The sequence below is a fragment of the Cupressus sempervirens genome, chromosome 2, assembly GCF_028749045.1.
Source record: "Cupressus sempervirens isolate cs-2001-9-10 chromosome 2, ASM2874904v1, whole genome shotgun sequence".
Taxonomy (NCBI): Eukaryota; Viridiplantae; Streptophyta; class Pinopsida; order Cupressales; family Cupressaceae; genus Cupressus; species Cupressus sempervirens.
This window is the reverse complement of record NC_143119.1, coordinates 623,343,464-623,370,987: the sequence shown is the minus strand read 5'-3', so window position 1 is coordinate 623,370,987 and position 27,524 is coordinate 623,343,464. Positions and strand designations below refer to the sequence as shown.

At 35.2% G+C, this 27,524-nt stretch overlaps 1 protein-coding gene across 1 annotated transcript; it reads left to right on the top strand.

Moving 5' to 3' along the window:
• LOC149574921 (dynamin-related protein 5A-like) lies at positions 1–26,698 on the top strand. The gene is made up of 16 exons (XM_089814770.1): positions 1–334; positions 3,169–3,232; positions 3,316–3,423; positions 6,340–6,441; positions 20,851–20,901; positions 21,014–21,075; positions 21,239–21,329; positions 21,638–21,702; positions 22,562–22,756; positions 22,875–22,994; positions 23,118–23,188; positions 25,226–25,451; positions 25,533–25,583; positions 25,678–25,906; positions 26,130–26,269; positions 26,353–26,698. The coding sequence occupies exons 1-16, from the start codon at positions 197–199 to the stop codon at positions 26,476–26,478; spliced, it is 1,839 nt and encodes a 612-aa protein (XP_089670896.1). The 5' UTR covers positions 1–196; the 3' UTR covers positions 26,479–26,698.
• Positions 26,699–27,524: the final 826 nt, after the last annotated feature.

Here is a 27,524-nt window from a genome sequence, read left to right as displayed (position 1 = left end):
GAATGAAACGTTTGCCAAGATTGGTATGTTGCGACTTATCCGACCATTAATTACAAATTTGAAAATGACACCTTAAACGGGTGAGTGGGGTTTGGAGGGCCCCCTTGCATTCCCGCCCGCACCCGCATGCGAATTCCCTACAATTCCTGTAAACTTTGCCCATCTGCGCCCCATTAGGTATATTCAAACCTCCGCCATGGACGATTTGGTTGAGCTTGTAAACAGAATTCAGAGATCATGCACTCTGCTGGAAGACCACGGTGCTGCTACTGACACTCTTTCTCTGCCAACTTTATGGTCATCTCTTCCTTCTGTTGTGGTTGTGGGAGGGCAGGTAAATGCTGAATTTTGAAAAGACAGTCTGTGCTAAGTTTTTCAAAATTTAGCTTGAAAAATGGAAATCACACGGACTGTTGAAAAGTTCTGTGTCATTATTTGAATGTCTGTGTCAAGTTTTTCAAAATTTAGTTTGAAAAATGGAAATTATAGTAATTTCGGATAACTAAGCAGTTTATTGTTTTTTCATGGAAAATCTTGGGTTTCACACGGACTGTTGAAAAGTTCTATGTCATTATTTGAATTTCTGTGCCAAGTTCTTCAAAATTTAGTTTGAAAAATGGAAATTACAGTAATTCTGGATAATTAAGCAGTTTATTATTTTTTCATGGAAAATCTTGGGTTTCACACAGACTGTTGAAAAGTTCTATGTCATTATCCGAATCTTGGAAAATGGAAATTACAATAATTCTGTGTAATTAACAGTTTATTGATTTTTTCATGAAAAATCTTAGGTTTCACATGGTCTGTTGAAAAGTTCTATGTCATTATTTGAGTCCATGGGTTCTATTTTGCATGCCAGCAGTCGTACAGGGTCACCTGGCAGGTTAAATTAGTATCTGAACTCCTTTCAACTTACAATTCATCGACTGTTTGAGTTCTTCACTAAATGTTTGTAACTATGAACTAATGTTTAAATTGTAACTCGCCAATCCTGAAAATGTTCCTTGTATATTAGGGGCTGTGGATTGTGAGGGATAAGATGCGCTGATGTTGAATTTATGATAGATTTTGAACCATTGGTGGTTTCATATGCTGAAATATCTGTGGTAAATATTCAAAAATTTATACCTTTTACAGGGAAGTGAGGGTAAATGTATAGTAAACGTTATGAATTATGGTGACTATCGTTACTTGTGCTTACAGAGCCGATTAAATAAGATAAATATATGAGTGGTTTCAGATTGATTACAGTAACTGTCGCCAGTTGAAGATTTATGATGCTAAGATTTTCAAAATTTAGCTTGAAAAATGTGAATTGGAGTAATTTGGGGTGATTAAACACTTTAATGTTTTTCCATGAAAAATCTTGAATTTCACATGTACTGTTGGAAAGCTATATGTCGTTATTTGAATCCATGATCTCTGCTTTGCATGCCACAGTCTTGCATATTCATCTGGCAAGTAAAATTGGCCTTTGAACAAAATTCAACTCATAATTCATGGACTTTTGAAATTCTTTACTAAATATTACTCGCTAACTCTCACAGTTTTTTCCGTTGAATATTAGTGACTATCGATTGTGAGGAATAACTACGAGAGATTATATGCAAAGTTGCATGGATACAGATATGGATACGATATTGGGTATTGGGTATGGATATGGTATTTTTTAATACCTCCAATATGGATACGATTGGACACAACATTAATAAATAGCACATATTCATATGTTTAACACAGTTTTTAAAGTTTTGTAGGAGATTTTCATTACGTCAAAAGCAATATTGACACATAAATGTTGCATAACACTTTACGATATGTAAACATAATAGAGTTGCATTAGAAGATAACTCAAAATAAAGGTTGCTGAAATAGAAAAACTATTTAGTTTTTCATTTGATACAGATTTTGTTTATACTATTTAAAAAATAATAATCTTTAATAATTTATAAAGAAAATAAAACTTGGAAAGATTTATGTCAAATCTTTAAAAAAATCAAATCTTATAGCATTTGGTGCCCGTTGAAAAATCAAAATTTTGTAGGCAGACATGGGTACAATATTCAAATATTCAACTCTGATTATATGTGCTCATGTTGAATATATGATCGGTAGTTGCAGATGCTGAACTCCTCTAGCAAATATTTTAGATTTTTAACTTTTTAGAGGGAAGTGAGGGTAAATGTATAATAAGCGTCATGTTTATGATGAATATCGTTGCTTGTACGTAGAGCCGATTTAATAAGTTAAATATACAAGTGCTCTCAGGTTGATTACGGTAAACGGAACCAATTGAAGGTTTATAATTGTAAGTATCAAGACTTAGAGATCTGTCATGGTAAATAATGGAGATTTAAAGTGCTTTTTTTGAAATTATACTAAGTTCGAATCTGGTTGTTGCATGCCCCGAACTATAGGCTCCCAGCAAACTTTTCTGGTGGAAAAATCATTTGAATAGAATGCCCGCCCTAAACTTACCGCAGATCAATCACTGATGATGAGTTTTTGATATGGAATATGACTAGTTACATGCTGTTCTGCTGAATGCTGTGAAAAATATATTACAATTGGGTATCTAGAAATTTGTAGGATGACTGTTGAGTAAAGCATCGGTAATATCGGCAGACTTTGGACGACAAATTTGATCATAAAATTTGCAAACTGGTTGTATATGGTGGGAGATTTGGTAGGCACTCATTTTTTATGTTATCAGAGTTGTCTGTGCTGACTGCTTTCTGAGTCACATTGGCCTACCTTGATCATTCATAGACGATAACATGATTTATTTCTTCTACTACCGTAGTTAACTTTGAATTTTGGGTGTTGCATGCCTTGAGCCATAGACACAGCAAACTTTTTTGGTGAAAACATAGTTCAGAATAGACTGTCCGCTATAAATTCACTGTAGTCCAATCAGTGATCGTGGGTTTTTGGGAAAATGACTAATTAAACGCTGTTAAACTAAATGTTATGGAAAATACATTATTATTGAGTGTTCACTAATAGTATTGGTACATTGTCGTCTACAAATATGATCATAAAATTTACAAACTGGCTGTCAAAAGTAGGAGATTCTTTGGGCACTCCTTTTTGATGTTATCAGAATTGGCTGTACTTCATAGACACTACTATAATTTTTTCTTTTTCTGTTGATTGGTATTGATTCAGAGCTCTGGGAAATCTTCGGTTCTGGAGAGCATAGTTGGAAGGGATTTTCTACCCCGCGGGTCTGGTAAAAACATTCTTCTTACCTTATAGTTTCTATATGTATGAAAGAGAAAACAGTTACCTTTAGATTAACTTTATGGTATGCAGGCATTGTGACAAGGAGACCACTTGTGGTACAGCTCCATAAGACTAATGGTACCGAAGCAGAGTATGCCGAGTTTTTACATATTCCAAAGAAGCGTTTTTCAGATTTTTGTAAGTATGATTCTAATTGCACTTTTTCTATTCTAGGGCTAGTAGAATATTGTTCTTAAAACCTAGATTGAACTACCCTCATTTATTTGTCTAACTTGGCATTCAAGGTGGGCTTATGCCTCTATCAACAAGACCCATTTCTTTTGAAATTGAAGCACAAACCTCTGTGTTTGTATGTCCTTAGTTTGCACTCCATTATTTATTGTATTTAAAATATTTCGACAGTCCTCTTGCAATGCATGCATTTCAATAACTGATAACATTACAATTCTAAATACTCCTTCAACATTCACGATTTTGTCCATGTTTGCATCCACTGCCGTGCCAATGGGTATTCCCTCCAGGCAAATTTTTTTAACTTCACGGCCTCTGTGTTTTCTGGAACAGCTACCTTGCCCTCTGGCCCAGTGGGTGCTCTGGCTGCTTTGCCTGCTGTGGTCAATTTTCTGCTGCCGTTTCTGATGGCCCTTCTGGCTAGTGCTGGAAGGGTTCCATAGATTTCTGCTGGTGCACAGAGTTTTTCTTGCATTGCCAAATTTGCTGCAGCTATTCCTTCAAAGGAGAAATCTCAACCTCTTGCCTGTGCCAAGACGTTCCCTGTGGTGTTGTGTGGCATGGATGTGGTGGAGAATGTGGATTTCCATCAACACTACAGGCTGGTTTGTAGATTTGTTGGTTTCTGGCATTCCCTTCTGGATCTACATTGCTGGGTTTCTGATTCTTGGAGATCCTTATTCCTTGGAACATTGATCTTTTCCATTGTGCAAAGGGGTTTTTTATTACCTTTTTTTTTCTTTTTTCTGAAGACTATGTTTTGGTGCTAAATAAGCTGCAGGGCTGGTCACTCTCTTTTCGCCAAACCTTGGACAATCTCCTTTAACCCTTTTATTGAACCGCTCAGTGTGCATCTAGTGTGGATTTGTCTCCTTAATTGTCTCCTTTATTTTTGGGAGAATCCTTTCTTTAAAGCCATTGGAAACTTTGTTGGTCATTTCTTGAAGGTGGATGAGGCTACAATAACTATGGGCCACTCCAACTTGACTCAAATTATAGTGGACATTGACATCTCCATATCCCTTTAGGGGGATGTGGTCTCATGGTTGGGAATAGGCCTTGGACACAATCGTTGGATTATGAGGATTTTCCCTGTTGATGTTGATGATGCTTCTCTAGTAGTCATTTGGTTACTGATTGTTCTCTCTCGTGCTGTAAAGGTGTTGTCACTTGGTGGAAGGATGCAAATGATGATCATTTGACTGTCCTTCCATTTGATTCTTCCTTTGATAATTCTTCACAGGCTAGTGGTGACTCCCCCAGGGTGATGCTTCTGTTGTTTCAATACACCCAGAAGACCCCAGTCCATCTCTTGCTGCTAGTGCCGTCCCCTTTGGCCGCACAGACCCTCCTCTATTTAACTCTGATCTTATCCTACCTTTGGTTGTGGACGCACAACATTGTTAGCACTTTTTTCTAGGTGCTGATTATCTTGAGAAGGGAGTTCCACCACCTCCCCTTGTTGGTGAGGACTGTACTGAACGTATTGCCTAGACAGTTGTTCGTTGGATAAGGAAAAGTCGCCTGGCAGGTCCTCATTCTTCCCCCCATGAAACATGTGATGTAGGCTACTTGCTATACTCCTAGTTTGTTGTTAATGTTCTGTTCTAGACTTTGTTGTATTTAGTTGTTTTTATTTTCGCTGTAGGGCTGTTGTAAAAGTCAACACCCTTGTTTTGCTCTTTTTAATTATAAAAAAATACAATTCTAAATGGCTTAGAGGCATTAAGTGCAATTTCTGTCTGGCCAGCTATGTATTAAGCATGTTTAATTTCCTGTATGTACTGAACAACTATTAAACTTTTCGAATTTGTTGTGTCTACTATATAAAGATAATTTTTTAATAACTCTCTATTGTTGTTGGTGCATCATACTTAGAATTGTTTATTTTACGATAGACAGAGCTCAGCTTAAATTAGACATGAAACGTTCTGTTTATGAAGACCATGTAGAGTCCTGATTTGTTGCTGCCACGACTTCGATTGACATCAAAGTAACATTCAGATTGTCTAGTGCAAGGTTGATTGAGTATTCTATATCCCTGGAACTGGGGCAGGGTCAATATTCATTTTGTTAAAACTTTTTATGGACCAGCTAGGAGTCGAACCTAGGATCTCCAATTTGCTGCTGGGGTGCTCTACTACTAAGCTACTGTCCTTTATGGTGACTGGTCCATTGTTGGTTGGTTGCATTGTAGTTGCTTAAGTATCCTAGCTTGGCTTGGGTCTCTTGGCTAGCTTCTGATGCCTTTTAAAGGATTTTATAGAGAGCAAAATAAAATAATGTGGTCTGTAGATCATCAAACAACAACTATGCAATGTAAATGTTATGGGTAAGTGTCAAAATCTCTTTTCATTGAATTTGAGAAGAAATGTACATTTATAGTGATGAACTATGACAGAATAGAGAATAACTCGTGTCTAACTGTGTACTAACAATTAACTGCTTGTTGTTAAACTAAACAAACAATGTTCGTTAATTAGTTGATACCAGAAAAAATGGTTTTGGAGAAAGGTTACTATTGTGTATATGCTTGAAGTCAAGTAGCATTCCTTTTCTTTTTGTCTTTTTCAACTGGTTGTACTAATTGAATAAAAATTATTTGCCTATTATCAGCATCAAATTCTGAGCATGTCGTACACACAAGTATTGTATGCATTTATATTACTAGAATTTTTTGGTGAAGGTACAAGCCTTCTGTAACGGTTTGTTGTTTTCAAGTTGTAGGTACTTTATATAGTTGAAAAGTTTCAGTTGTGCAATTTTCTTAAAGTACATGTTTAGTTTGCACATTCACCATGAATTTAGCTATTCTTTGTCATATGTAACTTTTCAGTTCTGAAAATCTTTTGAGATATGCAGGTGCAGTGCGGAGGGAGATAGAAGAGGAGACCAATAGGGTAACTAGGCACACAAAGCAGATATCCCCTAGACCAATTCATTTGAGCATACATTCTCCACATGGTATGTATGTACAATTAATATGCAAGTGCCCATATTATTTGAGACTTCTACTTTATGGCATTATATTTCTGGCTTGATAATAGATAAAAATTGTAAAGAACTATGCTATATTTTAATCTTTGATATTTTGTTTTCTTATATCTCTGCAGTTTTCACTATATCTGATGTTTTCTTCTCTTTCTTGATATACCCTTGGAACACATTGTTTTGTATCTTGGAAATTTAACATTTCAGAGGAAAAATCTACTCCCATAAACACATCAAGTAACGATTGTTCTTGCAAAATTGTCTGGGATCAATATATGACGTATACAAAGGAAGAAAGCTATTTTAATGTAATCTCCACCCTTACGAACTTTATGGGACCCTAAACTTGGACAGAAATGGAACAAAACCTTTACAAGCATCATTGCTGAAATTCACTATTTAATTTTTTCACACAATACTTATCAAATGGATTCCCAAGAGAAAACCTACTTTGGAAATTTCTGTACCTTCATGAATTTATTTTTACTTCAATTAACTACCCTTTTAGGTTAGTTCTATATGTCATATTAATATTTCAGAAACACTTGTGTCTACATTGTAGTTGCATGGCTGAATTGTTTTAAATGAATTGCATTTCAATCTTACTATTAACATAGAAAGATACCACCCATGTAAAAAGGGTTGTTGGGAAAATAAGATGTTTCTCTCATTCTCCTACACTATTCTAGATGTAATTAAATGATCTAATCTAATAAATGACAAATTATGTTTAGAAAATGCTTGTTGTAATTGGAGTTACCAGAGAGGAATTAATAGGTGTTTATTGGATGTGACTTGGTAGAGGTTTGACCTTGTTATTGATTACTAAAATGTTTAAAACAATATCTGGAACTTAAGTTAAAATGGGGACATGTACTAGGAAGCTATGATGTTTTTGTGTGTACAATTTTGCTATATTGTAGACTAAACCACATAGTGTTGTTTAGTCCCATACCAGGTCATGTTGTGGGATCTAGTGCAAATGTTGTGACTTGGTTATGTATCGATGCAAGCCTTTTGACCCTGTTTTTCATTGTCTTCATGTAACTTGAAAAACATGTCATCTTTCTCACCACACAAGTTGTTAGTTGTAGTTGTGTCAAGTGTTAGTGCTAAACTCCATAATCATCATTTGGAGCATGCAATGGGCATAAAACAAAATTGTAGAAAAAATAGAAGTTGGAGCAAAATGCCTTTGTGCAAATGGTTGCTTTGGAGTTTAGAACTGCCAGGTCCCCATTGTGTATGCACTTGTCAATACTAAATAGTTTGGCACAAAAAGGATCATGTCGCATACGGCTACAATGGAGTTTGGAATCGCTAGGTCCACAACCTATGCAAATGAAGTGATTAGTATAAGAGTAAAAATTGGAGTAATTTGTCATGACATATGTAGCTACTATGGAGTTTAGAACCAATAGGACCTCATAGTATGTGTCTATGACAAACTTTAGTAATATGGAATATTTGTATGCCCTCTTTGTTGAATAGGCCAAATAACTAAGAGGGGGGGTGAATCAATTATTCTCACACACTTATAAAAACTTTTGATATGTTGGTTAGTACTTAAAAATCAACAACTACCACTTAAGTTCTGTCAATTAAAGCACAATAAATCACCTGATCAAAGATGAGCATGGAAGCGCAAAAACACCAACACAATCAACACTAGGATTTACGTGAAAAACCCAAATTGTAAAAAATCACAGAGAAGCTAATTCTCATGAAATGAAAAACACTAATTAGGGTGATAGTAGTTAAGGTGATTTTGTACAACAAAGGCTTAGTGTCCGAAATGATGACTACAACATAAAGGGGTACTATCGGTAGGCTTCACTGCCAGGGTGGCTACACCCTAGATTTACAATGAGGCTTAGTGCCAGAAAACTTATAGCCAGTACTTGAAAGCTGAAATAAGAAACACTATAAAATATAGTCGTCAAGCCTCTGTAATTACAATTTGTTATTGTCTGCACCTCCTCAAATCAGCTAATTGCAGAATTTCACACTTGCATGACATATAACTCTCATATAAGCAACAAAATCACATGAATTGTATACACGAAATTGAATTCATATACATGCATACATCCCCCTTGAAATGATAATATATTTTATTTGGCCTAAGGAAAAAATTATATGTTCTGGAAAAAATCAAGTTTCACATTAGGTGAAAACAAACCAAACCCTTTCCTGGTCTGAAGGTGTCCAAGGTGTAAAATTACCAATTCGAAAACCTCTAGACAACTCCAAATTCGCTAAGGCAACCGAAAAAAAGGGGTCCCCAAAATTTTTTGGGCGATGTTGTGAAAACCTCACAATAGTGTTCTTAGTAGGTTGCAGAGTGTTAGTAAATAGTTTTTCTCATATGATTTTATATGCGAAACAGAGAAAAATGTATACCAACAAATGAATACCTATACAGGACTAAGGAATTCTCTGCTTAAAGTTTCTTCAATAAAAACAGGCGCAACTACCTTTATTGCAAATAAAGATTTTTTATCTTTAAACTCAACAGAACGATCTTTTCAGAATGGAATCTGTTGAGAATGTTGAATCAACTTATTCTATCTCATCAATACAAAATAAATTTTTATGCTAAAGAACCACTCGATTTTAATTATCAATATTATCCATATAACTGAAAATTAAGTAATCGAGTAGGCAGATTTAATAAAACTTGCTTCTCATAGCACCCCAAATTTTGAATTGACAACTTCAGAATCGATAACAAACACAGCTAAGAGCTTTTATATAAATAGTATTTTTAGAAATACTGATTCAAACAAGCGGATAATAGTATCTACTTACAAAACTCTTAACAAAATCAAACTGCATAGTTTTCTTTGTATTTGCAGAATTCTGAAATTCTACTTCTAAAACTTGAGATTAAACCACAAACAAAAATAGTTTTGTCTATTGATCTGTTGGAGATTCACCCTATGCCATACTAGTTATTAAATATTTATAAGGCATGGGGTTGGACAGTTGCCAAAATTACCCCGCCAGGAGCAAATAGTCTTTTGGTTAACATAACTGCTAACCGGAATGCAAGAAAAGCAAAATGAAAAAAAAGAACAACCAAGCGACTATGTGTAACTGCTTCTTTTAATCAGGTAGCACCGTCTCCACTGGCCATGTTTCTTGCCGCTTTCCATGTTTCATAGGTAGTTGAAAATGCTGAAATAACTGATTGATGTGGCAGACCAATGTAGGCAAGCCGCTGTTTCCAGATTTCCTTTTCTTTCTTCAATTCCGCTGTCTTTTCTTCATGCATTTCCAAGTGCATGAGATTAATTATTAGCATGGCTTCAATGTGTGCTACATTTGAAAAATCTTGCTTCGTTGGTGCTTTCTTGTCTTGAAGTTCCTGGAACTTCTTCTGAACTTCCTTGATCACTTCCTCAGATTGGGCAACAGAGTCCTCTTCTTTACCTGTGAACTGCTTGACAAACCATTTAAGATCTCCTTGAATTATCTGGTGTATGATCTTAAGTTCTTGCAGTTTTTCCTTGATTTCAGTCACGCCCTGTATTAATGCTTAATTTCTCCATTCAATATAGTCTTTGATCACATTCAAGGCCTTCTCATCTAAGCCTGCCACAGGACATTCGGCTTGAAATTTCTGTAGTCCAAATTCTTGGATCTCTTCCAGCCATATCACTACCTTCGCCCAATTGTTTTTCTCCTTTTCATATCCTTCATTACTTAGTTCCACCTTTTTAGTAATGGTTGATATTTCTTTCGAAGCCTTATCTAGGAGACCTATATTTTTCACGGTGTCATCCAGGACGCCTTGCACCCATTCCCCTGCTGTTTTTGCAACTGCTTTGGATTTGTGCAGGTTCTCAAGAGATTGTTGGTTGGTTGCAGAGGACACATCGACGATTGCTAACATTTCATTGATCGGTTTTGCCTCAGGATGAAGGATGGCATTGATATATTGAGCCATACTCTTTATTGTTTCCTTCATCTCTTGTTTGTCTTGTCCATCCTTCCATACCCTATGTGCAATCTTCTTATTAAAGGATTTGAAGAATTTCATATCCACCTCACGGTTACCTTTTCCCAGATCAACTTTTGTTATTTGGTAGTCCCGAGGAGCTAGAGATTCGCGTGAACTTCCATCTGGTGGCATGGCTATCTCAGCCGACCAATGCCCTGAATTCTTATTAAACTTGATCCTTGATTTAGTCCTTGCCCTCTTCACCTTAGGTGTTTTTCCTAGACATTTACTGACTAAATCATCAATCGGCATGGAAAGAGGAACCATGCTCCTCTTCTTCTCAACAGAAGTCTCCAACGATTTAGGCGTGATTGGTTCTTTATCGGTGGTAGGGGAGAATTTGGCCAAAGCAAGATTACTCTCTTGGCTTTTAGTATTTACTGGCGACTTTCGAGGTTCAGGTACACTGTCTACCATAGTTAGTTCTTCTGCAACCTTGAGATCCACTGTTACTGTACCCTTGCTTTTGGTTGTTGATGCCTTCCTTGTGCTTGAACGGGTCACCCTTTTTGTCTTAGGAGTACCTTCTTGAACTTGAAGTTGAAGTGGTTATGAAACTGCTTCAGCTTCAACTTCAACCGGACTTGCAATAGGATCATGGATATCTTGATTAGTGATCTCTTTTTGCTTTTTGGGAGCCTTTTTACTTTTGCTTTTTGAAAACTTCCTAGTCGGGTCAGGGGTGGCAACAGTTTTCGATTTTATCCAACTTGCGGTCCTAGCTAGCACATCCTTAGTGCGAGAGAAAACATCATCTTCTTCTCTCCTTCCCCAATCAATTTTGGGAATAGGCATGCATTCAATCTGGTCAATGTAGAATGGGTCAAGCACCTCTTCATAATCCTCTTCTTTCAGCCCACATGTATCAAGATCCACATTAAACATATTAATTTGTTTCACAGTTAGCCATGACCGCAGTCTTTTCCTTACTTCAAATTCATTAGGGCAATTCGCCCAATAGTCTTCTAACTGCGGAGTATGAACCAGAGAGACTGCATTCTTAACATTATTTCTGACAAAACCTATATAATCAAAATCTTCCCAAGGGCGAAAGGGTTTAAAGCACAGACGAATCAATGATGCCCTTGTTAACATAGCTTGCTTTAGGCTAGGACATCTATAGTGTCCAATTTCAATAGGAAAGAACACAGAAGAGGACCTCCTAGAAACCTCAAAAGACTCTACAATAGAGACAAATTGTCTGCACATTTTAGATAGAACTATAGAGTCTAAATAGTAACAAGGTAACTTCAATCATTCACTAGAAAAACCACCCATTCTAATATATGTGAACCTAGGAAATTGGATGTAAAAGCAGCCATAGACTTGTGTAGCTTGCATGGCTTCTTTAGATAGTCTATCGTTTTCATGACCTTGAAGTTCAAAGACCAGTCTTCCCAGAAAGACATCATTCACCCTTCTGAACTCCTTACACAAAGCAGCTTCCTGAAGATCACTGTAATACTGGTAAATGGGCATTTCATCAGTCCAAGGTGAATGTGGGAGATTTTCCCATTCTTTAGACACTGCTAGGATACAAATCAAATAGGAGGACAAGAAAAATGGACCAAAGTTGTTGACAACTACTAAACCCTTGTGCAAATTCTCAGTAATCAGGTCAGCCCAATCAATGAACTTATTTCCCTCAACAATCTTTTGGATGAAGAAATACATCCAAGACTCCCAATGAAATGCATGTTCATTTCCCTTAATTCTATTCAACAGAAGTTCAATGTCTGCAATCTCCTTTATGAAATGCTCAATGGTTAAAGGTTTTGGCAACCTTGAACCACCCTCTGCCAGTTTCAAATACCAAGACTGGGATACCTTATTATCATAATTGCTTTTTCTTTTGGCATATAGGCGCTCTGCTTCCTCGAATGTCCATGGTTCATAGGGTTCTTTGTGAGGAATTCTAAAGGCCGAATAGACACTGGTTTTGTTAATCTTAACTATTACTTCTCTTGAAACTTTCTTGATACACCTTTTGCTAGGGTCATAATGGTTTGCACACTCAATAACAAGTTCTGGGCATGCGATTGTTGCGGGAAAGGCAGCGGCTTCAAGCAACCCACTATTAGCTAGCTTTTCATAAATGGGACCCGACTGGGTGTTTCTGGCTCTCTCAATGACATCAATTAAGTTTTTATTAACCAAAAATGTGTCGTGAATTTCAAGCAAAGAACTAAGTAGACATGGCTTTTCAAACTTGGGCATCTTGGGACGAAATAACGTCATGACTCGCTATAGAGAGATAGGATAGAAAAGATACAAATTGAAATATTTCAAAACAAAGCGAGCAAAAATAAAATTACAGAGGGTTATGGCAACACACTTACAGTTTGACAGAGCTACAACCTGCGATTCGTTCTTCCTACTTGATCGCGCTGGAATTTCTTTTGCAAATGATGAAATGAGTGGTAAAAAGGAAAAATGAGTGCATTTAAGGAATGACTTACAAAGGAAATCGCAGTACAAATATAGCAAGTAAATGCAATAATTACTATTCGTGTGCCGCACATCGGAAAAGACCCTCTATGAGTGATTTGTTTTAAATGCCCATCAAATCCGCACGCCTATTAACAGTCCATGTCATCATGAAATGACAAATTTTCCTTTTTGCCAAATCCTGCCGTATCTGAACACTTGCCACCTTAAAGTTCTTATTTATTATCTTGCATGCCTTGGGAAGAATCTTCATTGGGACCCACCTCGCCTTTTAACTCAAAGATTGAAAGCCTGCATGAAAACAAAGCATTAGTATACAAAATCGAAATCGAAGTTGAAGTTGAAGTTTGGGTTGATCGGGCTTCAACTTCAACTTCGACTTCACCATAACTGACTCGGGAAATGGAAGTGGACCTCAACACATGGAAGACAAATAGGAGCTCGAACTCAAACTTGAAGTTAATTGAAACTTCAAGTTTGACTTCATGATTAAGAAAAGACTCACGACTAAACCTTCCTAGGATAAGAGGAAAAATGTATGTGGTAACACAAAGTATGAATGTTATGAATGTGGTGTTACTATAAATGTTAATGGGTTCTATGCTTATGGAAGACTTAGGAGTGTCTCAATCAATCAATTGTATGACCGCTACTCTTGATGTGAAAAATTGAGTTTGTTATGATCGCTTGAAGGTGAATATTAAAACTGGTAGAATAGTTAGTGACAGGTAGTAGGTGATTTGATTGTTTTATCAAATCTATGAAGAGTTAAGTGGGCCAATCATAAGAGTAAGGAGAACATGACTTGTAGATGTTGTGGTTATGATCGCAACTCATTTGAATGATTGGTGAGTAGGTGTTGTGATGATAGACTAAGTTTCTAGATAATTATTTGTGTTCTTGTGCTCCTAATGGTATATTGAAGATTGATGATCGAGATGGATGCATTTATGAATTCAGTCAAGTTGGACACGTTGTGGAGATGTGTCTCAATGATTGTGGGTGGTGATTTGGAATTCCAAGGATCAATGCAAGTGTGTCATGAAGGTTCTAGGAGGGGTTGTTTGGTCAAAACGTGTTTGGCCGTTCTTCATGAATTCAAACATAAAACAAACAATTGGATGATGCAGTACAAGAAACTCATTATGTGCATCAAGATGTATGTTTGTGCACGTGCTATGCGATCAATGCATTTGAAATTGAAAAGAAAACGTGTTAGGGCAAGTTTAAGGTAGTGGAACATTCAGGGTTCCACAAAATGTTATATATTTGATGAAGGTGAAGAATTGGTATGTTGGTCATGATGCGGTTTAAGTGTGAAGGTGTAGTCAAGCCAAAGGTTAGCGTGGAATGAAGTGAAGTGGTTTTTTGTGCTCCATTAGATCTGCTCAAGCATATGAGGTGCTATTCAACAAATCATTCTACCTATTGTTCCCTAACAATTGCAGCGATAAAATCCCTTAACCGAGTGGATCCTAATAGGTCCTTTATTATAAATCCTTTAACAGGATAGCACTTTAATTAGTATTCAAAGTCCTCTAACAAGGCTACTCTTGACAGGGAAAATCTTCTAACAAAGCTAGAGGTAAAAACCTTGACTAGGTGGCACTTAACAGTGTCTTTGTAAACTCCTCATAGGGTTAAGCTCCTAACATGATGTACTTCAGATTAGTGTACAATTTGTGGGTACTAATTCCCACCATGGTTTTCACCCAAGTTGGGTTTCTACAAAACCAAAATAATTGTGTCAAGTATTGCATTATTTTGTGGTTGTGTTTACCTGTTTAATGCTTTCATTTGTTGTTATTAGGTCTATGCTGTGATAAGGGTTTGAGTGGTTGAAAAGTTGCTTAATTGATTGATTATTGATTCACCCCCCCCCTTAGTAATTTGATCCCTTAGGACTAATACTGATACCATTGTAATGTCTCCTTGAAGGTCACTATTTACTTTTCCTTTTCTCTTAAAATTTTGGTTAATAATCTATTATGGTTGCTCTTTTTTTGTTGGAATGAAATCTCGTTTATACTTGATTGAAAAGGTCTCCACTTTTCATTAGAATCGAGTCACCTCTTTTTGTTGTTGCTTTTGATAGTAATATATTATTTCCCAACTTTCTCTCCCTTCCTTGTCTTGTAATGAAACATTCTTCCTATATATCTTCCAAGGTGGGAAGAGGTACACCTCTTCATGATATTTGCATTTTGTAATGGTCACAACCGTTTTACAATTACTACTCCTTTGAAGAGTTGCATAACTTCATTATTGTTGTCCTTTGCAAGAGTCACAACCTTTCATAATTACCCCCCTTTAAAAGAGTCACAACCCTTCATCATTGTTGCCCTTTGAAATAGTCATAATTTTTTATTATTGTTGCCCCTTTGGAAGAGTTACCTTCCACAATTACCATCCTTTAAAAGAGTCACCTCCCTTCATCATTGTTGCCCTTTGAAAGAGTTATAATTTTTCATTATTACTACCCCTTTAGTTATAACTTTTTATTATTACTACCCCTTTAGAAGAGTCACAACCTTTTAGGTTTAATACTCTTTATTAATTCATATAATCTTTGTTCTTCCTTTTTCTCCCCCCTTCCAAATGAAGTTCCCTTCTCCTTTTTTATATCTCGTGTTTAAGGGAGTCAACTTTTCCTTTCATGCCTCTTTACCCTTCATTAACTTAAACAAGTTTAATTTTGTTATATTCTAATTTTATTATTTTATATAAAATTTATTGTTATTCTTTTTATATTTATATATTTTATTATTATTAATTATTTATCTAATTATTAATAAGAATAAAATTAATTATCAATAATTATTAATTAATTAACTAATTTTATTTTACTTTCATAGTTTACTTTTTTTTTGATAGGTAACATTTTGTATTATATTGATAAAAAGAGATACATTGTTATGGTATGGCTAAATGCCTTTCAGCCTATACTACCCCTGCCCTAACCATACATATGCCATTAGACAAAAATTCAGAGTATGAAGACTTTGACAAAGACAAATCCACCCAACCCAAACACTAAACCGATCAAAAACAAACAAAGCAGAGTCATCACCATCTCCGCTATCTGCTACTCTTTGAACCATCACGTAGCTTCCTCACAAGTGAATGTTGGAGTTGAGTGGTCATCCATCACCGAATTCCCTTGCCTCCCCCGGCGGTGCTTTGGATTGCCCTCCCCCTCTTCGACTAGTAACGAGGCATCAACCCAAACTCCTTTTGATGTGGATGCACCTTCCTTAAGGTGGCATTTCTTCGCAATTTGGTGGTGAATTTTTTGTCTAGGAGCAAGCATGCTCTTCCTCGGCGTGGCCTTCATAAAGCCTTGTTCATGCTCCTTTGGCACCCAAATGTGCTCAGTCAGGAAATCCACTATCGTTTTTGACCCCTATTCTGCTTTGGGAATATGAATGCCTTGCAGATTTGAGGATAGCCACACCACTAGCGGCTGAATAGAAGAGCCCCCTCCACTAATTAGCCTCCAAGGCTTAGTTCCCATCTCAATGCTTACACTCAGAGAAACTCTCTCAATTATGTCCTCCAACCCTAGAAGCTATTGCCTATCCACATGCAGCAACAACCCGACGGGCCTCTTCTTTCGATTCCCCCACCATCAACGCGAGCGCAACAAACAACGATGCCACATCCATATTTGATCTCCTCCTCCAAAATGAGTTCAGATATTCTGGCCCTAGCATCTGTTGAATGCCCTCCAGAAAAGCCAGGTCGTCAAAGACAAAAATATGTTTTAGACACCGCGTGGTAATCTGGCCTTCCTAGGTCTCCATCTGAGAATCTAAGCCGAGAGGGAAATTTGCCTCCATTTCTGTCATGGTGGAAAACAAATGAACTTGACCTGCCTTCTAACTGAATATATCTGCCTTGGAACTCTCTGGAACAAAGTACCAAAGCAAACCAACACTCCAATTGACATGCGCGAGGGATACATCAGTAGATTGGAATCTCTGCTTACTGTAGAATGATTTAATGTAATCGGAAGTCGGACTCATGATGCCTTTCCCTTAAACCATCCAGTTTTAAATTTTCATGAGTGAATTAATGTGTCTAATGGCCGAACAATAGTGCTCTCTTTATTCTAATCCAAGGTGACAAAAGTTCTCAAAGATTTCATTTTGTGGACCCAATGTTGCATTGGCACCTATATTGGCTAGCATATCCGCCACTCTGTTTGCTTCCCAAAATGAATGAGAAACATTAAAATTGTCAAAATCTAGAAGTGATTCTTTGATTTGTTGTATACTTTGATCCAAGTGCCATGCCTCCATCTTTCCTCTCTTAATGCCATTTATGATGATCTCCAAATCACCTTTTAGATGAATTTGTTTACAGCCAATTTTTGCTCCTAAGCCCAGAGCCTCCTTGGCTGTAGAACATTCTGCAGTAGTATTTGTTCCATCATGCAAACGTTTGGTTGCAAACGTGAGAATGTTGCCCTTGTGATCTCTTGCCACACACCCACACCTTGGAACACTCGGGTTTCCCCTGGCTGCCTCGTCAAAGTTAATCTTAATCCAACCATCCTTTGGAGGTGTCCAGAACACCTTTGCCCTCTTCACAGTTGGATTAACCCCAACAAGCCCATGAACGGGCCACTTTCATATTTAACTTTATATAATTATATTGTATTACATTATATTTTTCAATCAATTATCTTTATATTTAATATATTTTTTTTTTGACAAAATTTTATATTTATATTAATAATAACAATTGGTTCAAAAATGGCTCCCAGAGAAAAGAACCAGAAGAGAAAAACTCTGGTCATTGCGTGATACAAAAAGGATGCAGAAGAAGAAAGACTGCATCTAGAGAGAGTATCTATCAACACTAATGAATTTTGTCACTGTGAATCCCAAATCTAGAACATTGTGATTACATAGAGCCCAAAACTCATATAAATACAATTACAATTCATTGTTTGTTGTCGGAGACAACACCAAGAGCCAAGCCAAAAACTGTCATAAAAATTTCCATTGTTGATAATTAATATTCTTATTTAATATTTATCTATTAAATTCTTCTTTATTATTATTTATTTAATAAATTATATTACTTAATTAATTATTTATTATTAAAGCCTATTGAGAAATGGAACATTACAATATTTTTTCAAGATATGAAATTAATTTTATATGCATTTACGTCAACAAAGTTTCTGAAAGACCAAATTTGAAAGATTCCTACTAAACTGAACTAAGAGAATCTAAACTAAATATTTACATTTTTATTGAGCATCAGCTATAGAGATATTATTCTAACATTTTAAAGTACTATATATTTATCAGCACCCCCCATCTGGGGACTTAGGTTTGCTCATCCCACCCTCCTCCCTCTCCCCCTTTCCCCTAAATCCATCCCTCAGCCCCAAAGTTATGTGAAACACCGTTTATTAAGGTTAATAGTAAAGCATGGGCAAAGATGTAGAAACAAAAAAACAGTGGGAAAAATAAGCATCAACATGTAAAAGAAACACGTCAAATGCATGGATTTAAAAATGAGACAAAATTATGAAAAATTCTTTGATTAAAAAATTTAATCTTATTATGATCAGAACTTGGGTCTGGTTGCAATATGTTCAGTATGCAATTTTGGAATTCGCGCTTCACTTAAATATAATTAGAAAAAATGGCTTTTAAATTTAAATTTCTTTTTTAGCGTTCTTAGAATTATCAAATCTATGGAAGTCATATTTTGCAATCTATTTATGTTTTGGCAATAGGTATAGTATATTAATTGCATGAATTTAATATGCTCTAGATCTTTATCGGTTCCTTCTGATCTTTACAATATGCCATTAAAACTATTCTAAGTGGTAGAAGCTTTTAAATGGTCTAACTCATTTCTTCTTTTGTTTGATGGGGTACTGTCTAATTCATTTTTTGCTACTCAATCTCTCAATCTCTAAGATTGAATGTACAATATTTTGTCTTATTCTGCTCTAACAGTCTCTATAGAGCTGTACCTGTTTGCTTTTGACTTCTTTTTGGTGGCATGGAGATGTGAATCTCTTATGTCTTTCCATCAATGTTATCAATGTCATTGTGTTGTTAATTGCCCTTTTATCTTCAAATTCATGCACAAATTATAGAACACTAAAATCACTTGGTATTTATTTTATTCTTAACCATCTTAGCCAACATTTTTGGATATCATAGGTCATATTATTGGATCTGAATTGTAAATTTGGAATTTCAATGTTTCATTTAAATCTATTCGAAAAAAGGACTTTTAGTTTTAATGCTGCTAGACTTGACAGATCTATGCAAGTCAAAGTTCCTGTAAGTGCTTTTATCAAACTTATTATTTCCAATCTAGTTGTGTTTTAGTAATAGAATTTTACTTGCATGAATCTTATATGCACCCGGATCTTATTAGGTTCCATTTGATCCACAAGTTGCCATCAAAACAACTATTGGTAGAAACCCTCTAGACAATAAAAATTGCTCCAGCTCATTTCTCCTCTGTTTGATGTGGGTTTGTCCAGTTCAATTTTGGGTACATAATGTCCAAGATTGACTGAAAAACAGTCTTTGTTGTTGATTGCTCTTTTTCTGTACAGAGCTATACCCGTTTTCCTGTGACTCATTTTTACTGGTATTGAACTCTGCATTTCTTATGTCTTTCCTCTTGGAAACTACAATTGGAACAATTGTTATGTTGTCATTGATGTCAAACCTACTGGATTGACATTTACTAACAGTGTAGAGTGCCATATTAGTTGATTGATGAAGAGGATTTGAAAAGAGAGATAACTAGATGAACTAGTGAAGTTTTTGAGTAAAAGAAGCAAGTATGTTGGAATTACAATGGGCACTTGATCAGTTAGTCTTTGACAAGATAATATGTTGTTTAATTGTTATAAGAAGTGAAGAAGAAAGTGGAGTTGATGTGTAGAAGAGAAAACAAGAAGTTGAGTAAAACACTAAGCTTGATTGAGTGACAATTTCACTAGGTCAATGAAGGAGTTGACGCAGAAGATTAAGGAACTTAAAAGTTGGCCAAGTAAACAGTATTAGCCAAGTTCTAGTTATGGCAGAGGAAGATGATGAAGAAAATGTAGTAGCACCGAGTGTAGTGAAGACTAAGCGAGACAAAACAACAGTGACCGAGCAGAAGAACACAGTGATGATCGAGTGTCAGCAAATTAACAGTTTGTGAAAGAATTGAGCTTGAGTCTGACATAGTTGAATTTTCATATTAGTCAAAATGCGTGGATGATAAGGATTGATGAGCTGGTGTATTTGATGCACGATTTGAGTTTGTTATGTGATCAAAGACAAGGATTCAAGGAAAAGTTTCTACAAGTATCAAGAAAAGAGTAGAAGGAAAAAATGATGGATAGATTCATTGAATCTAATCAAACCGTAAGATCTACGGTGATGTTTAAGCAGTAAAAGATCAAAGCTACCTATTAAGGAGGCATAAGAGATGTTTTCTAAGGTTGGTTTGTTGTTGATTGGCGATTTTGAGAACTTGTGAAGAATAGAGTAGCAGAGAAAAAGGGTGAAGATTGGTGAAGTGTGATTGCTTGAAGGGTTGCCAAGCAGATCAAAGAAGGAGATGATAACGATGTCCAGTCAATGAACCAACAAATGAGTCGAATGGAGATTTGAATTTGCAAAGTGAGTTGTATTTGAATAGGTCAAAACTAGTTGTTACTCTCTAACCATTATGGCAGTCAAAATCCTTTAATCAAGGTTGACTTAACAATCATTTTGTAAGTCCTCTAACCCTTTTTCATAGAGCCAAAGTTTTCATTACCTATCTATCCATATGCATTTTTTTATATTCTAATAATGGGAATACCATTAGTGTTGTGCAGCAGTGTTTTTATTGGATGCAATATTATGGTGATGACTAAATCTATTTGCATTTTGTGTTTTTGTGAGCAGTTGTCAATTTGACACTCATCGACCTTCCTGGTTTAACAAATATTGCTGTAGGTATGGTTATTAACTTCATTATAATTACATCATGAATGTAGTTTCTTTCTTAAAATTATTAAGTTATAATGGAGTTGGTGTTGAATTTGTCTGTATTGCCGCCTTCATGTAGGAGGTCAATCTGATACTGTTGTTTCAGAAATTGAAAATTTAGTTCGCAGTTATGCTGACAAGGTGATTTACCATCGCCAATTTGTGATGCTCTGTGTTGGCGAGTGCTCTTTTGTCTTCTAATTTTTCCTTTGGTGCAAAAGCATCTTGTCAGTTGCAAGGGTTGTTACATATCTATTCATGGTTCAGTGTTTGTAGCTCATCTTTTGTGTACTATTGATTGCAGCCAAATAGTCTTATACTTGCAATCTCTCCTGCAAACCAAGACATAGCAACTTCTGATGCTATAAAGCTGGCACATGACGTTGATCCTTCAGGTTGGCATTCTGAACTAATCTAGAAAATTTAGTTCTCAAGGCAAGAGAATTCCAAATATTTCTGTTGAGATGTGTTTTGGTAATTAAATTCTGTGTATATGTTTGATCCATGACTTTGGAAGCAAGGTAGAAATTCTGATTAAAACACACATAAATCAGGAAATCTTCAACAAATGTTTCTAATATGCATGGAAATGCTTGTTAGTTTCTTTTGGCAGATAGGCTATTTCTCTTCATTTTAATCATTATTCATCTTTCTGTCTAGATTCTGATACATGAAAAGTCAAACTCTTTATGTACTTTTTCAGGCCACAGAACATATGGTGTGTTGACAAAACTCGACTTGATGGACAAGGGTACAAATGCGAGAGATGTGAGTTAATTTTTTAAATTAGAAGCCTCATTATTTTCTGCTTCTACAACTAAACGATCTAACAATCCATTGTGGTTGATCAAGTAGAATGTCTTCAAAAGTTTGTTGTGATTTGCAAGACGGTTTTTGATAGAACATATATGGTTGTAGGGAATTAAAGATTCTGTGCATAGTTTGCAAACTCTATGAGTACTCTGTGAGTTGCTGTGTCCTCTGTTTTTTCTTTTGGCTCCGCAAACTTTTACAAGTCTAACTTGCAAGTTTTAATAAACACAAAAAAAAAAGATAAAAACACACCAATGTGAGTAAAATGCTTGTCAAAACACATTTTTTGGTTATAGAACCATGCATTTTCTCTTTTGAGATGTCTATTTTTAATTCAATACATTTAGCAATTGAATTTTGCAAAAAATATATATTTTTTCAGAAGTCTTAATTCTTAGTACTTTTCAAGTTGCTGCATATTTGCCGAGTTTTTGCCAAGTTGAAAATCTTAGGCTTGCTGAGTACACTCCGAGTCTGAGTCTACGAACCATGATTGTGTATTTGTACTGCATCTAAGGTTGTTTGTTATTGGGTGTTTAATCTCGGGTTCTATCGAATTATGGGTTGGTTTGTATTGCACACTTTCATCATCACTTCTTTATATCCCAGTGAACGGAATCACTTCTAGTTCTATTATGCCTACTATTGTTTGTGTTGAGTGTTCATGTAGCCTTTCCAAGGTACAAGGTCTTAGTCAGGGTTTCCCTGTTGCAAACCCTTTCCCATAACTCTTATACTTTATATTATATATGTTGCGTGTCATGTTGTTTTCAAGATTTAAATTATGTGATTGAATGTCTGGGACTTTGATCAGGTTCTCGAGGGTAGAGCATATCGTTTAGAACAGCCATGGGTTGGTGTAATAAATCGATCACAAGCTGACATCAACATGGGAATCGATATGATGGCTGCTAGAAAGAAAGAACGTGAATTTTTTGCTTCTAGTTCTGATTATAAACACTTGGAAGGCCGAATGGGTTCAGAATATCTAGCCAAGCTCCTTTCTAAGGTGATCTCTTATTGAACAAGTCTACAAGTCCAACAGCATTCAGAATAAGATCTCTGTGTGAGAATGATTTCCATAGTTGTTTTCTCCATGAACTATTGTTGTCTTGTTTGTATTGTAGCGTTTGAAGGATGTGATCAAGGCAAAGCTACCAAGTATTCAATCTTTGACAAACAGGACAATTGTTGAACTTGAAACAGAGCTAAAAAGTTACGGAAATCCCGTTTTTTTGGATGCAGGGGTATGGTCATAATCATTTCTTCTAACATTATATGATACTTGTACGAGTCATAAAGGCCTCGGTCGATTCTTGAAGATTAGAATGCTTCGAATTAGTTTGATTGAAATTGATAACTTTGTGCAGGAACGACTGTATAAAATTCTAGAGATCTGTCGGGCCTTTGATTGTATTTTCAAGGACCATCTTGAGGGAAGGTAAAAGTTTATCCAATCATGAATACTTTCTGGGTTTGCATTGTTTTCTATTGTAGTGATGTTGAAAATAAAACAAGAGTTGTGGTAAGCTTGTTCAATATGCAAGTATTAGTGTTCATAAGCTTAAGCCATAAACTAATATTTTCTTATCCTTTAAATTACTGATGTAAATTAGCGTGGAGTACATTGGAAGGCAGATTAAAAGTTCAAGTTTACTATAATTATTTTCCTTCAAATATGGTGTGTGCAGTTTTAAATTTGAAATTGTTAAAACTAAAGTGGCCATAGATGGTATAAAAATAAGTAATTAGTTCTTATCATGTTAATGTCGACAAGCTTATAGGAATTTCTTCTTGCTGTCTCAAATGTCAATTTGTGATTTTTTTTAGGTGGAGTACTTTAGAGTTATCAGAAAATGATATTCAATATAATTAGTCTATATTGCTTGATTACATTCTTTTGTTAATTGGAAGAAGTTCTAGGAAAAATAGTTAGGAGAGAGGAATCAGTAATCGTGAGGGCTAACTTCCTCAACATAGAATATTATAAGACATTCGATTTTTTTAGAGATGTAAAATGAACATTGAACTTCCACAATTAAGGTTTGAAGGTGTGACTCATCATGCAACTCGTAAAAATAGTGCACCTACTGAAATGGGTCCAAAAAATAACTTTTAAACATTTGACCAAAGATTAATCTAAAAATCTCTAATATTTGAATTTAAAATTATTATTTGTTGTTAATAGAATATTGTATAACTATATGAAATGTAACATATATGCAAATTAAATAAATCAAATAGTTATTATTAATCATAAATATTTGTTATATATAACTTTTATATTAAATACAAAAGAACGAATATTTAAAATAAATAAATAACTTATTGTTGTAAAAATAATACATTATTATATAAAATATAACCTATATCCAACACAAAGGGACTATTAGTTGAATAAAGTTTTTTTGACAATCTCACATAATACATTATTATATAAAATATAACCTATATCCAACACAAAGGGACTATTAGTTGAACACTAAAAGTTTTTTTTTTTTTTTTTTTGACAATCTCACACATTTCATAAGAAAATACAAGGCATTTATTAGTATTCACTTTTTATATTTGTGATGAGACATATTATTGATATGATTTACTCTATGCATATGCATTTCTACCCCAATAGTTATACATATAAGAATAATATTTGTACACTAAGATATCAATGTTTATTTAAGTGAGCATATTATGTTTTGACTGACACAATGTTTTGTTTGAAATAAAAAATTATTTATTTTACTCACTAATGAATTCATTTATTTAGTTTTTCTATAATATTTATAAGTTTTTATGTGTTCAAGAATTGTTTTTTTTTTTATCAACATTTAGATTTTGTTATATATTTACAAATAAACCAATTAATTACAATACATAGTAAAGATGTGTTGGAAAATACTATTAGACCCCGCTCAGTTATTGGTTTCTCTCCTAAATCAGTTTATGATTTAAAATCTTATTTTTTTGAACATCTGTGCACTCTTACCTATACAAATAAAATATTCTATCTCACTGAAAGAGGAGGTGCAATATTTACACATCTAGGCATTATTTATATAGCTGTGCAGTGTAGCGTAACCTCTTTATTAAATCGCTGGTAATTTTGCTAATTTTCATATGAGTGGTGTTTAGTTGACATGCATGCTATTCTTGATTGCATTCTGTTTAGTCTAACATGACTAGTTCGTAGGTTTAAGAGATATATTACTTATATATCCGAGCAGTAGTTGATACACAGACTTACATTAAATGAAGTCGTCTCCTCTTCTTTAGATCACTTTATATCATTTATAGAAATGCGAAGTATTTGAGTTAAATGCAGACTCATGTTTATATTATTCTCTATTTGGCTCAAATATTTTCCATTTGTAGTACTTGTTTCCAATGTTGCTTTGTGATGACTGATGAATCCTTGTGTTGCTTTTCACCTTCAGGTTGCTATTTGACCATGCTAAACCTGTGATATCTTGTATTTCAGGAGAGCAGGGGGGGAGCAAATCTACCTAGTTTTTGAAAAGATCCTCCCTGCAGCCCTAAAATCATTACCTTTTGATGGACAACTATCACTGCAGAATATTAGGAAGGTTATTTCTGAAGCTGATGGTTATCTGCCTCATCTTGTAGCTCCTGAACAAGGCTACCGAAGGCTAATTGAACGATCTCTCAGTTACTTCAAACCCCCAGCAGAGGCAACCGTTAATAGAGTAAATTCAATAAATCATTTCCTTGCAGCTATTTATAGAAGTAAATTACTCGTTTGAGTGTTAATTTAAGGGTATTTACAGGTACACCATATACTGAAAGGGCTTGTTCAAAAGTCCATCAGTGAAACAGAGGCAAGTACTCAATTAGTCATTGCATGTTAAAGTTATTTAAATCTACATAAAATGCTTGTACGTGGTCCAATATCATTGTTGTTTATTAATGCAGGGATTGAAGCACTGCCCTAATCTACGAGCAGAAATCTATGCTGCTGCAACAGAATCTTTAGAAAGGTTTCGCACGGACAGCATGCAAACTGCCCTGAGATTAGTGGAGATGGAATCTAGCTATTTAACCGTAGATTTCTTTCGTAGACTTCCACAAGAAGTAGAGAGAAGTGGAAATGCCACAGAATCTATTTTTGACCGTTACACAGAGGCTCATCTCAGAAGAATTGGTATGCTGATGATTGAAAACTTAAATGATTATTAAAAAATAATAGATTTTCATAAAACATAATGAATGCTACCAGTCAAGGCCTATATCACATCCTGTTTATGAAACTTGACAAGTAAGAAATTCTTATATGTAAATAATTTACAAGGTTTGCATTGGAGACTAATTCAGAAAGTATACTGGAGATTCAATTCTTAATATGTTGCAGTATTTTTTTCCCCCAGGATCAAACGTTTTATCGTATGTGAGAATGGTGTGTGAGACGTTTAAAAACTCTATTCCTAAAGCTGTGGTTCATTGTCAAGTTCGAGAGGCCAAGAATGCTTTGCTTGATCATTTCTATATCACCATTGGGAAAAAGGAGGTAGTGTTCAATGTTAAGACCTTATAAGGCATGGTTAAAAGAAAACAAAACTGGAAATTAATCCTTCTGAGTTTATGCAACAGGCAAATCAGCTTGCAAGTCTATTAGATGAAGATCCCAGAGTGGCGGTGCAGAGAGAAGCTTGTGCAAATCGGCTTGAGCTATTTAGGAATGCTCGTGATGAAATTGAAGCTGTAACTTGGACCTAGTGTAAATATTGTTATGTATTTTTTCCCTATTTTTACCCCTCATTTGTCTTACAATGTTGTGACTTTGGGTGATGGCGGAGTATACCACTAACAAAATTGAAAATATCAACACGAATTGGTGAGTGTTTATTGTATTAGGCATGAAGAAAGTTTGTTGTGTGCTGTTGAAAAGTACCATAAATTCTCTACTGATTGGCTTTAGCGCTTATAAGAACCGAAACTTGTTGTTTTTAGGCTATGTTGTAAGTGGTAGCTATTCTAAGGAGGGGGGAAGCAGAATAGAGACTTTTTCTTATATTTTTATGTTGTTTAGTATATCAAATTTTACTAAAGCATTTAAAACTGAATTATAAACGTGCTTTCATGAAATGGAAATCCAAGATAACACATAATTATAAATAACTCTCAGAAAAAAAAGACACGAGATTTTTGTGTGGAGTGGAAAATCTTCAAAAGCCTTTCGGTTTCGTCATAGGGAGAAAAACCACTCCATTTGAACTTGTAATTTTATTGAGCAACAACTTGTCTTTACAACTTTACTGCTTGGACTTCAACCCCTTTTTTTAAAAGTATTTGAGACCAAATTACTTGCATACATAGCTCTATGAATTCATACACTCATGTACATAAATAACTTTATCATTTTTCTTTCAAGTTCCAAACAAGTATCTCGTGTATAAGGAAATATGATTGTATCTCCTCTTTCTTCCTTTTTTCACACCTAGTGTAAATATTGTTCTGTATTTTTTTTCTTCCTATTTTTGCCCCTCATTTGTCTTACAATGTCTTGGCTATAGGTGGTGGTGGAGCATACCACTAACAAAACTGAAAATATCAATACGAATTGGTGAGTGTTTATTGTATTATTATATGGATCAACGAGTAGTAAGGGTTTCATGGATCTCCTATGTGAAAAACACTTGTGAGGGTTGGAAGGCATGAAAGTTTGTTGTATGCTATTGGAAATACAATAAATTCTCCATTGATTGACTTTAGCACTTAAAAGGACTGAAACTTGTTTTAGATTAGCATATCACTCTTTATCT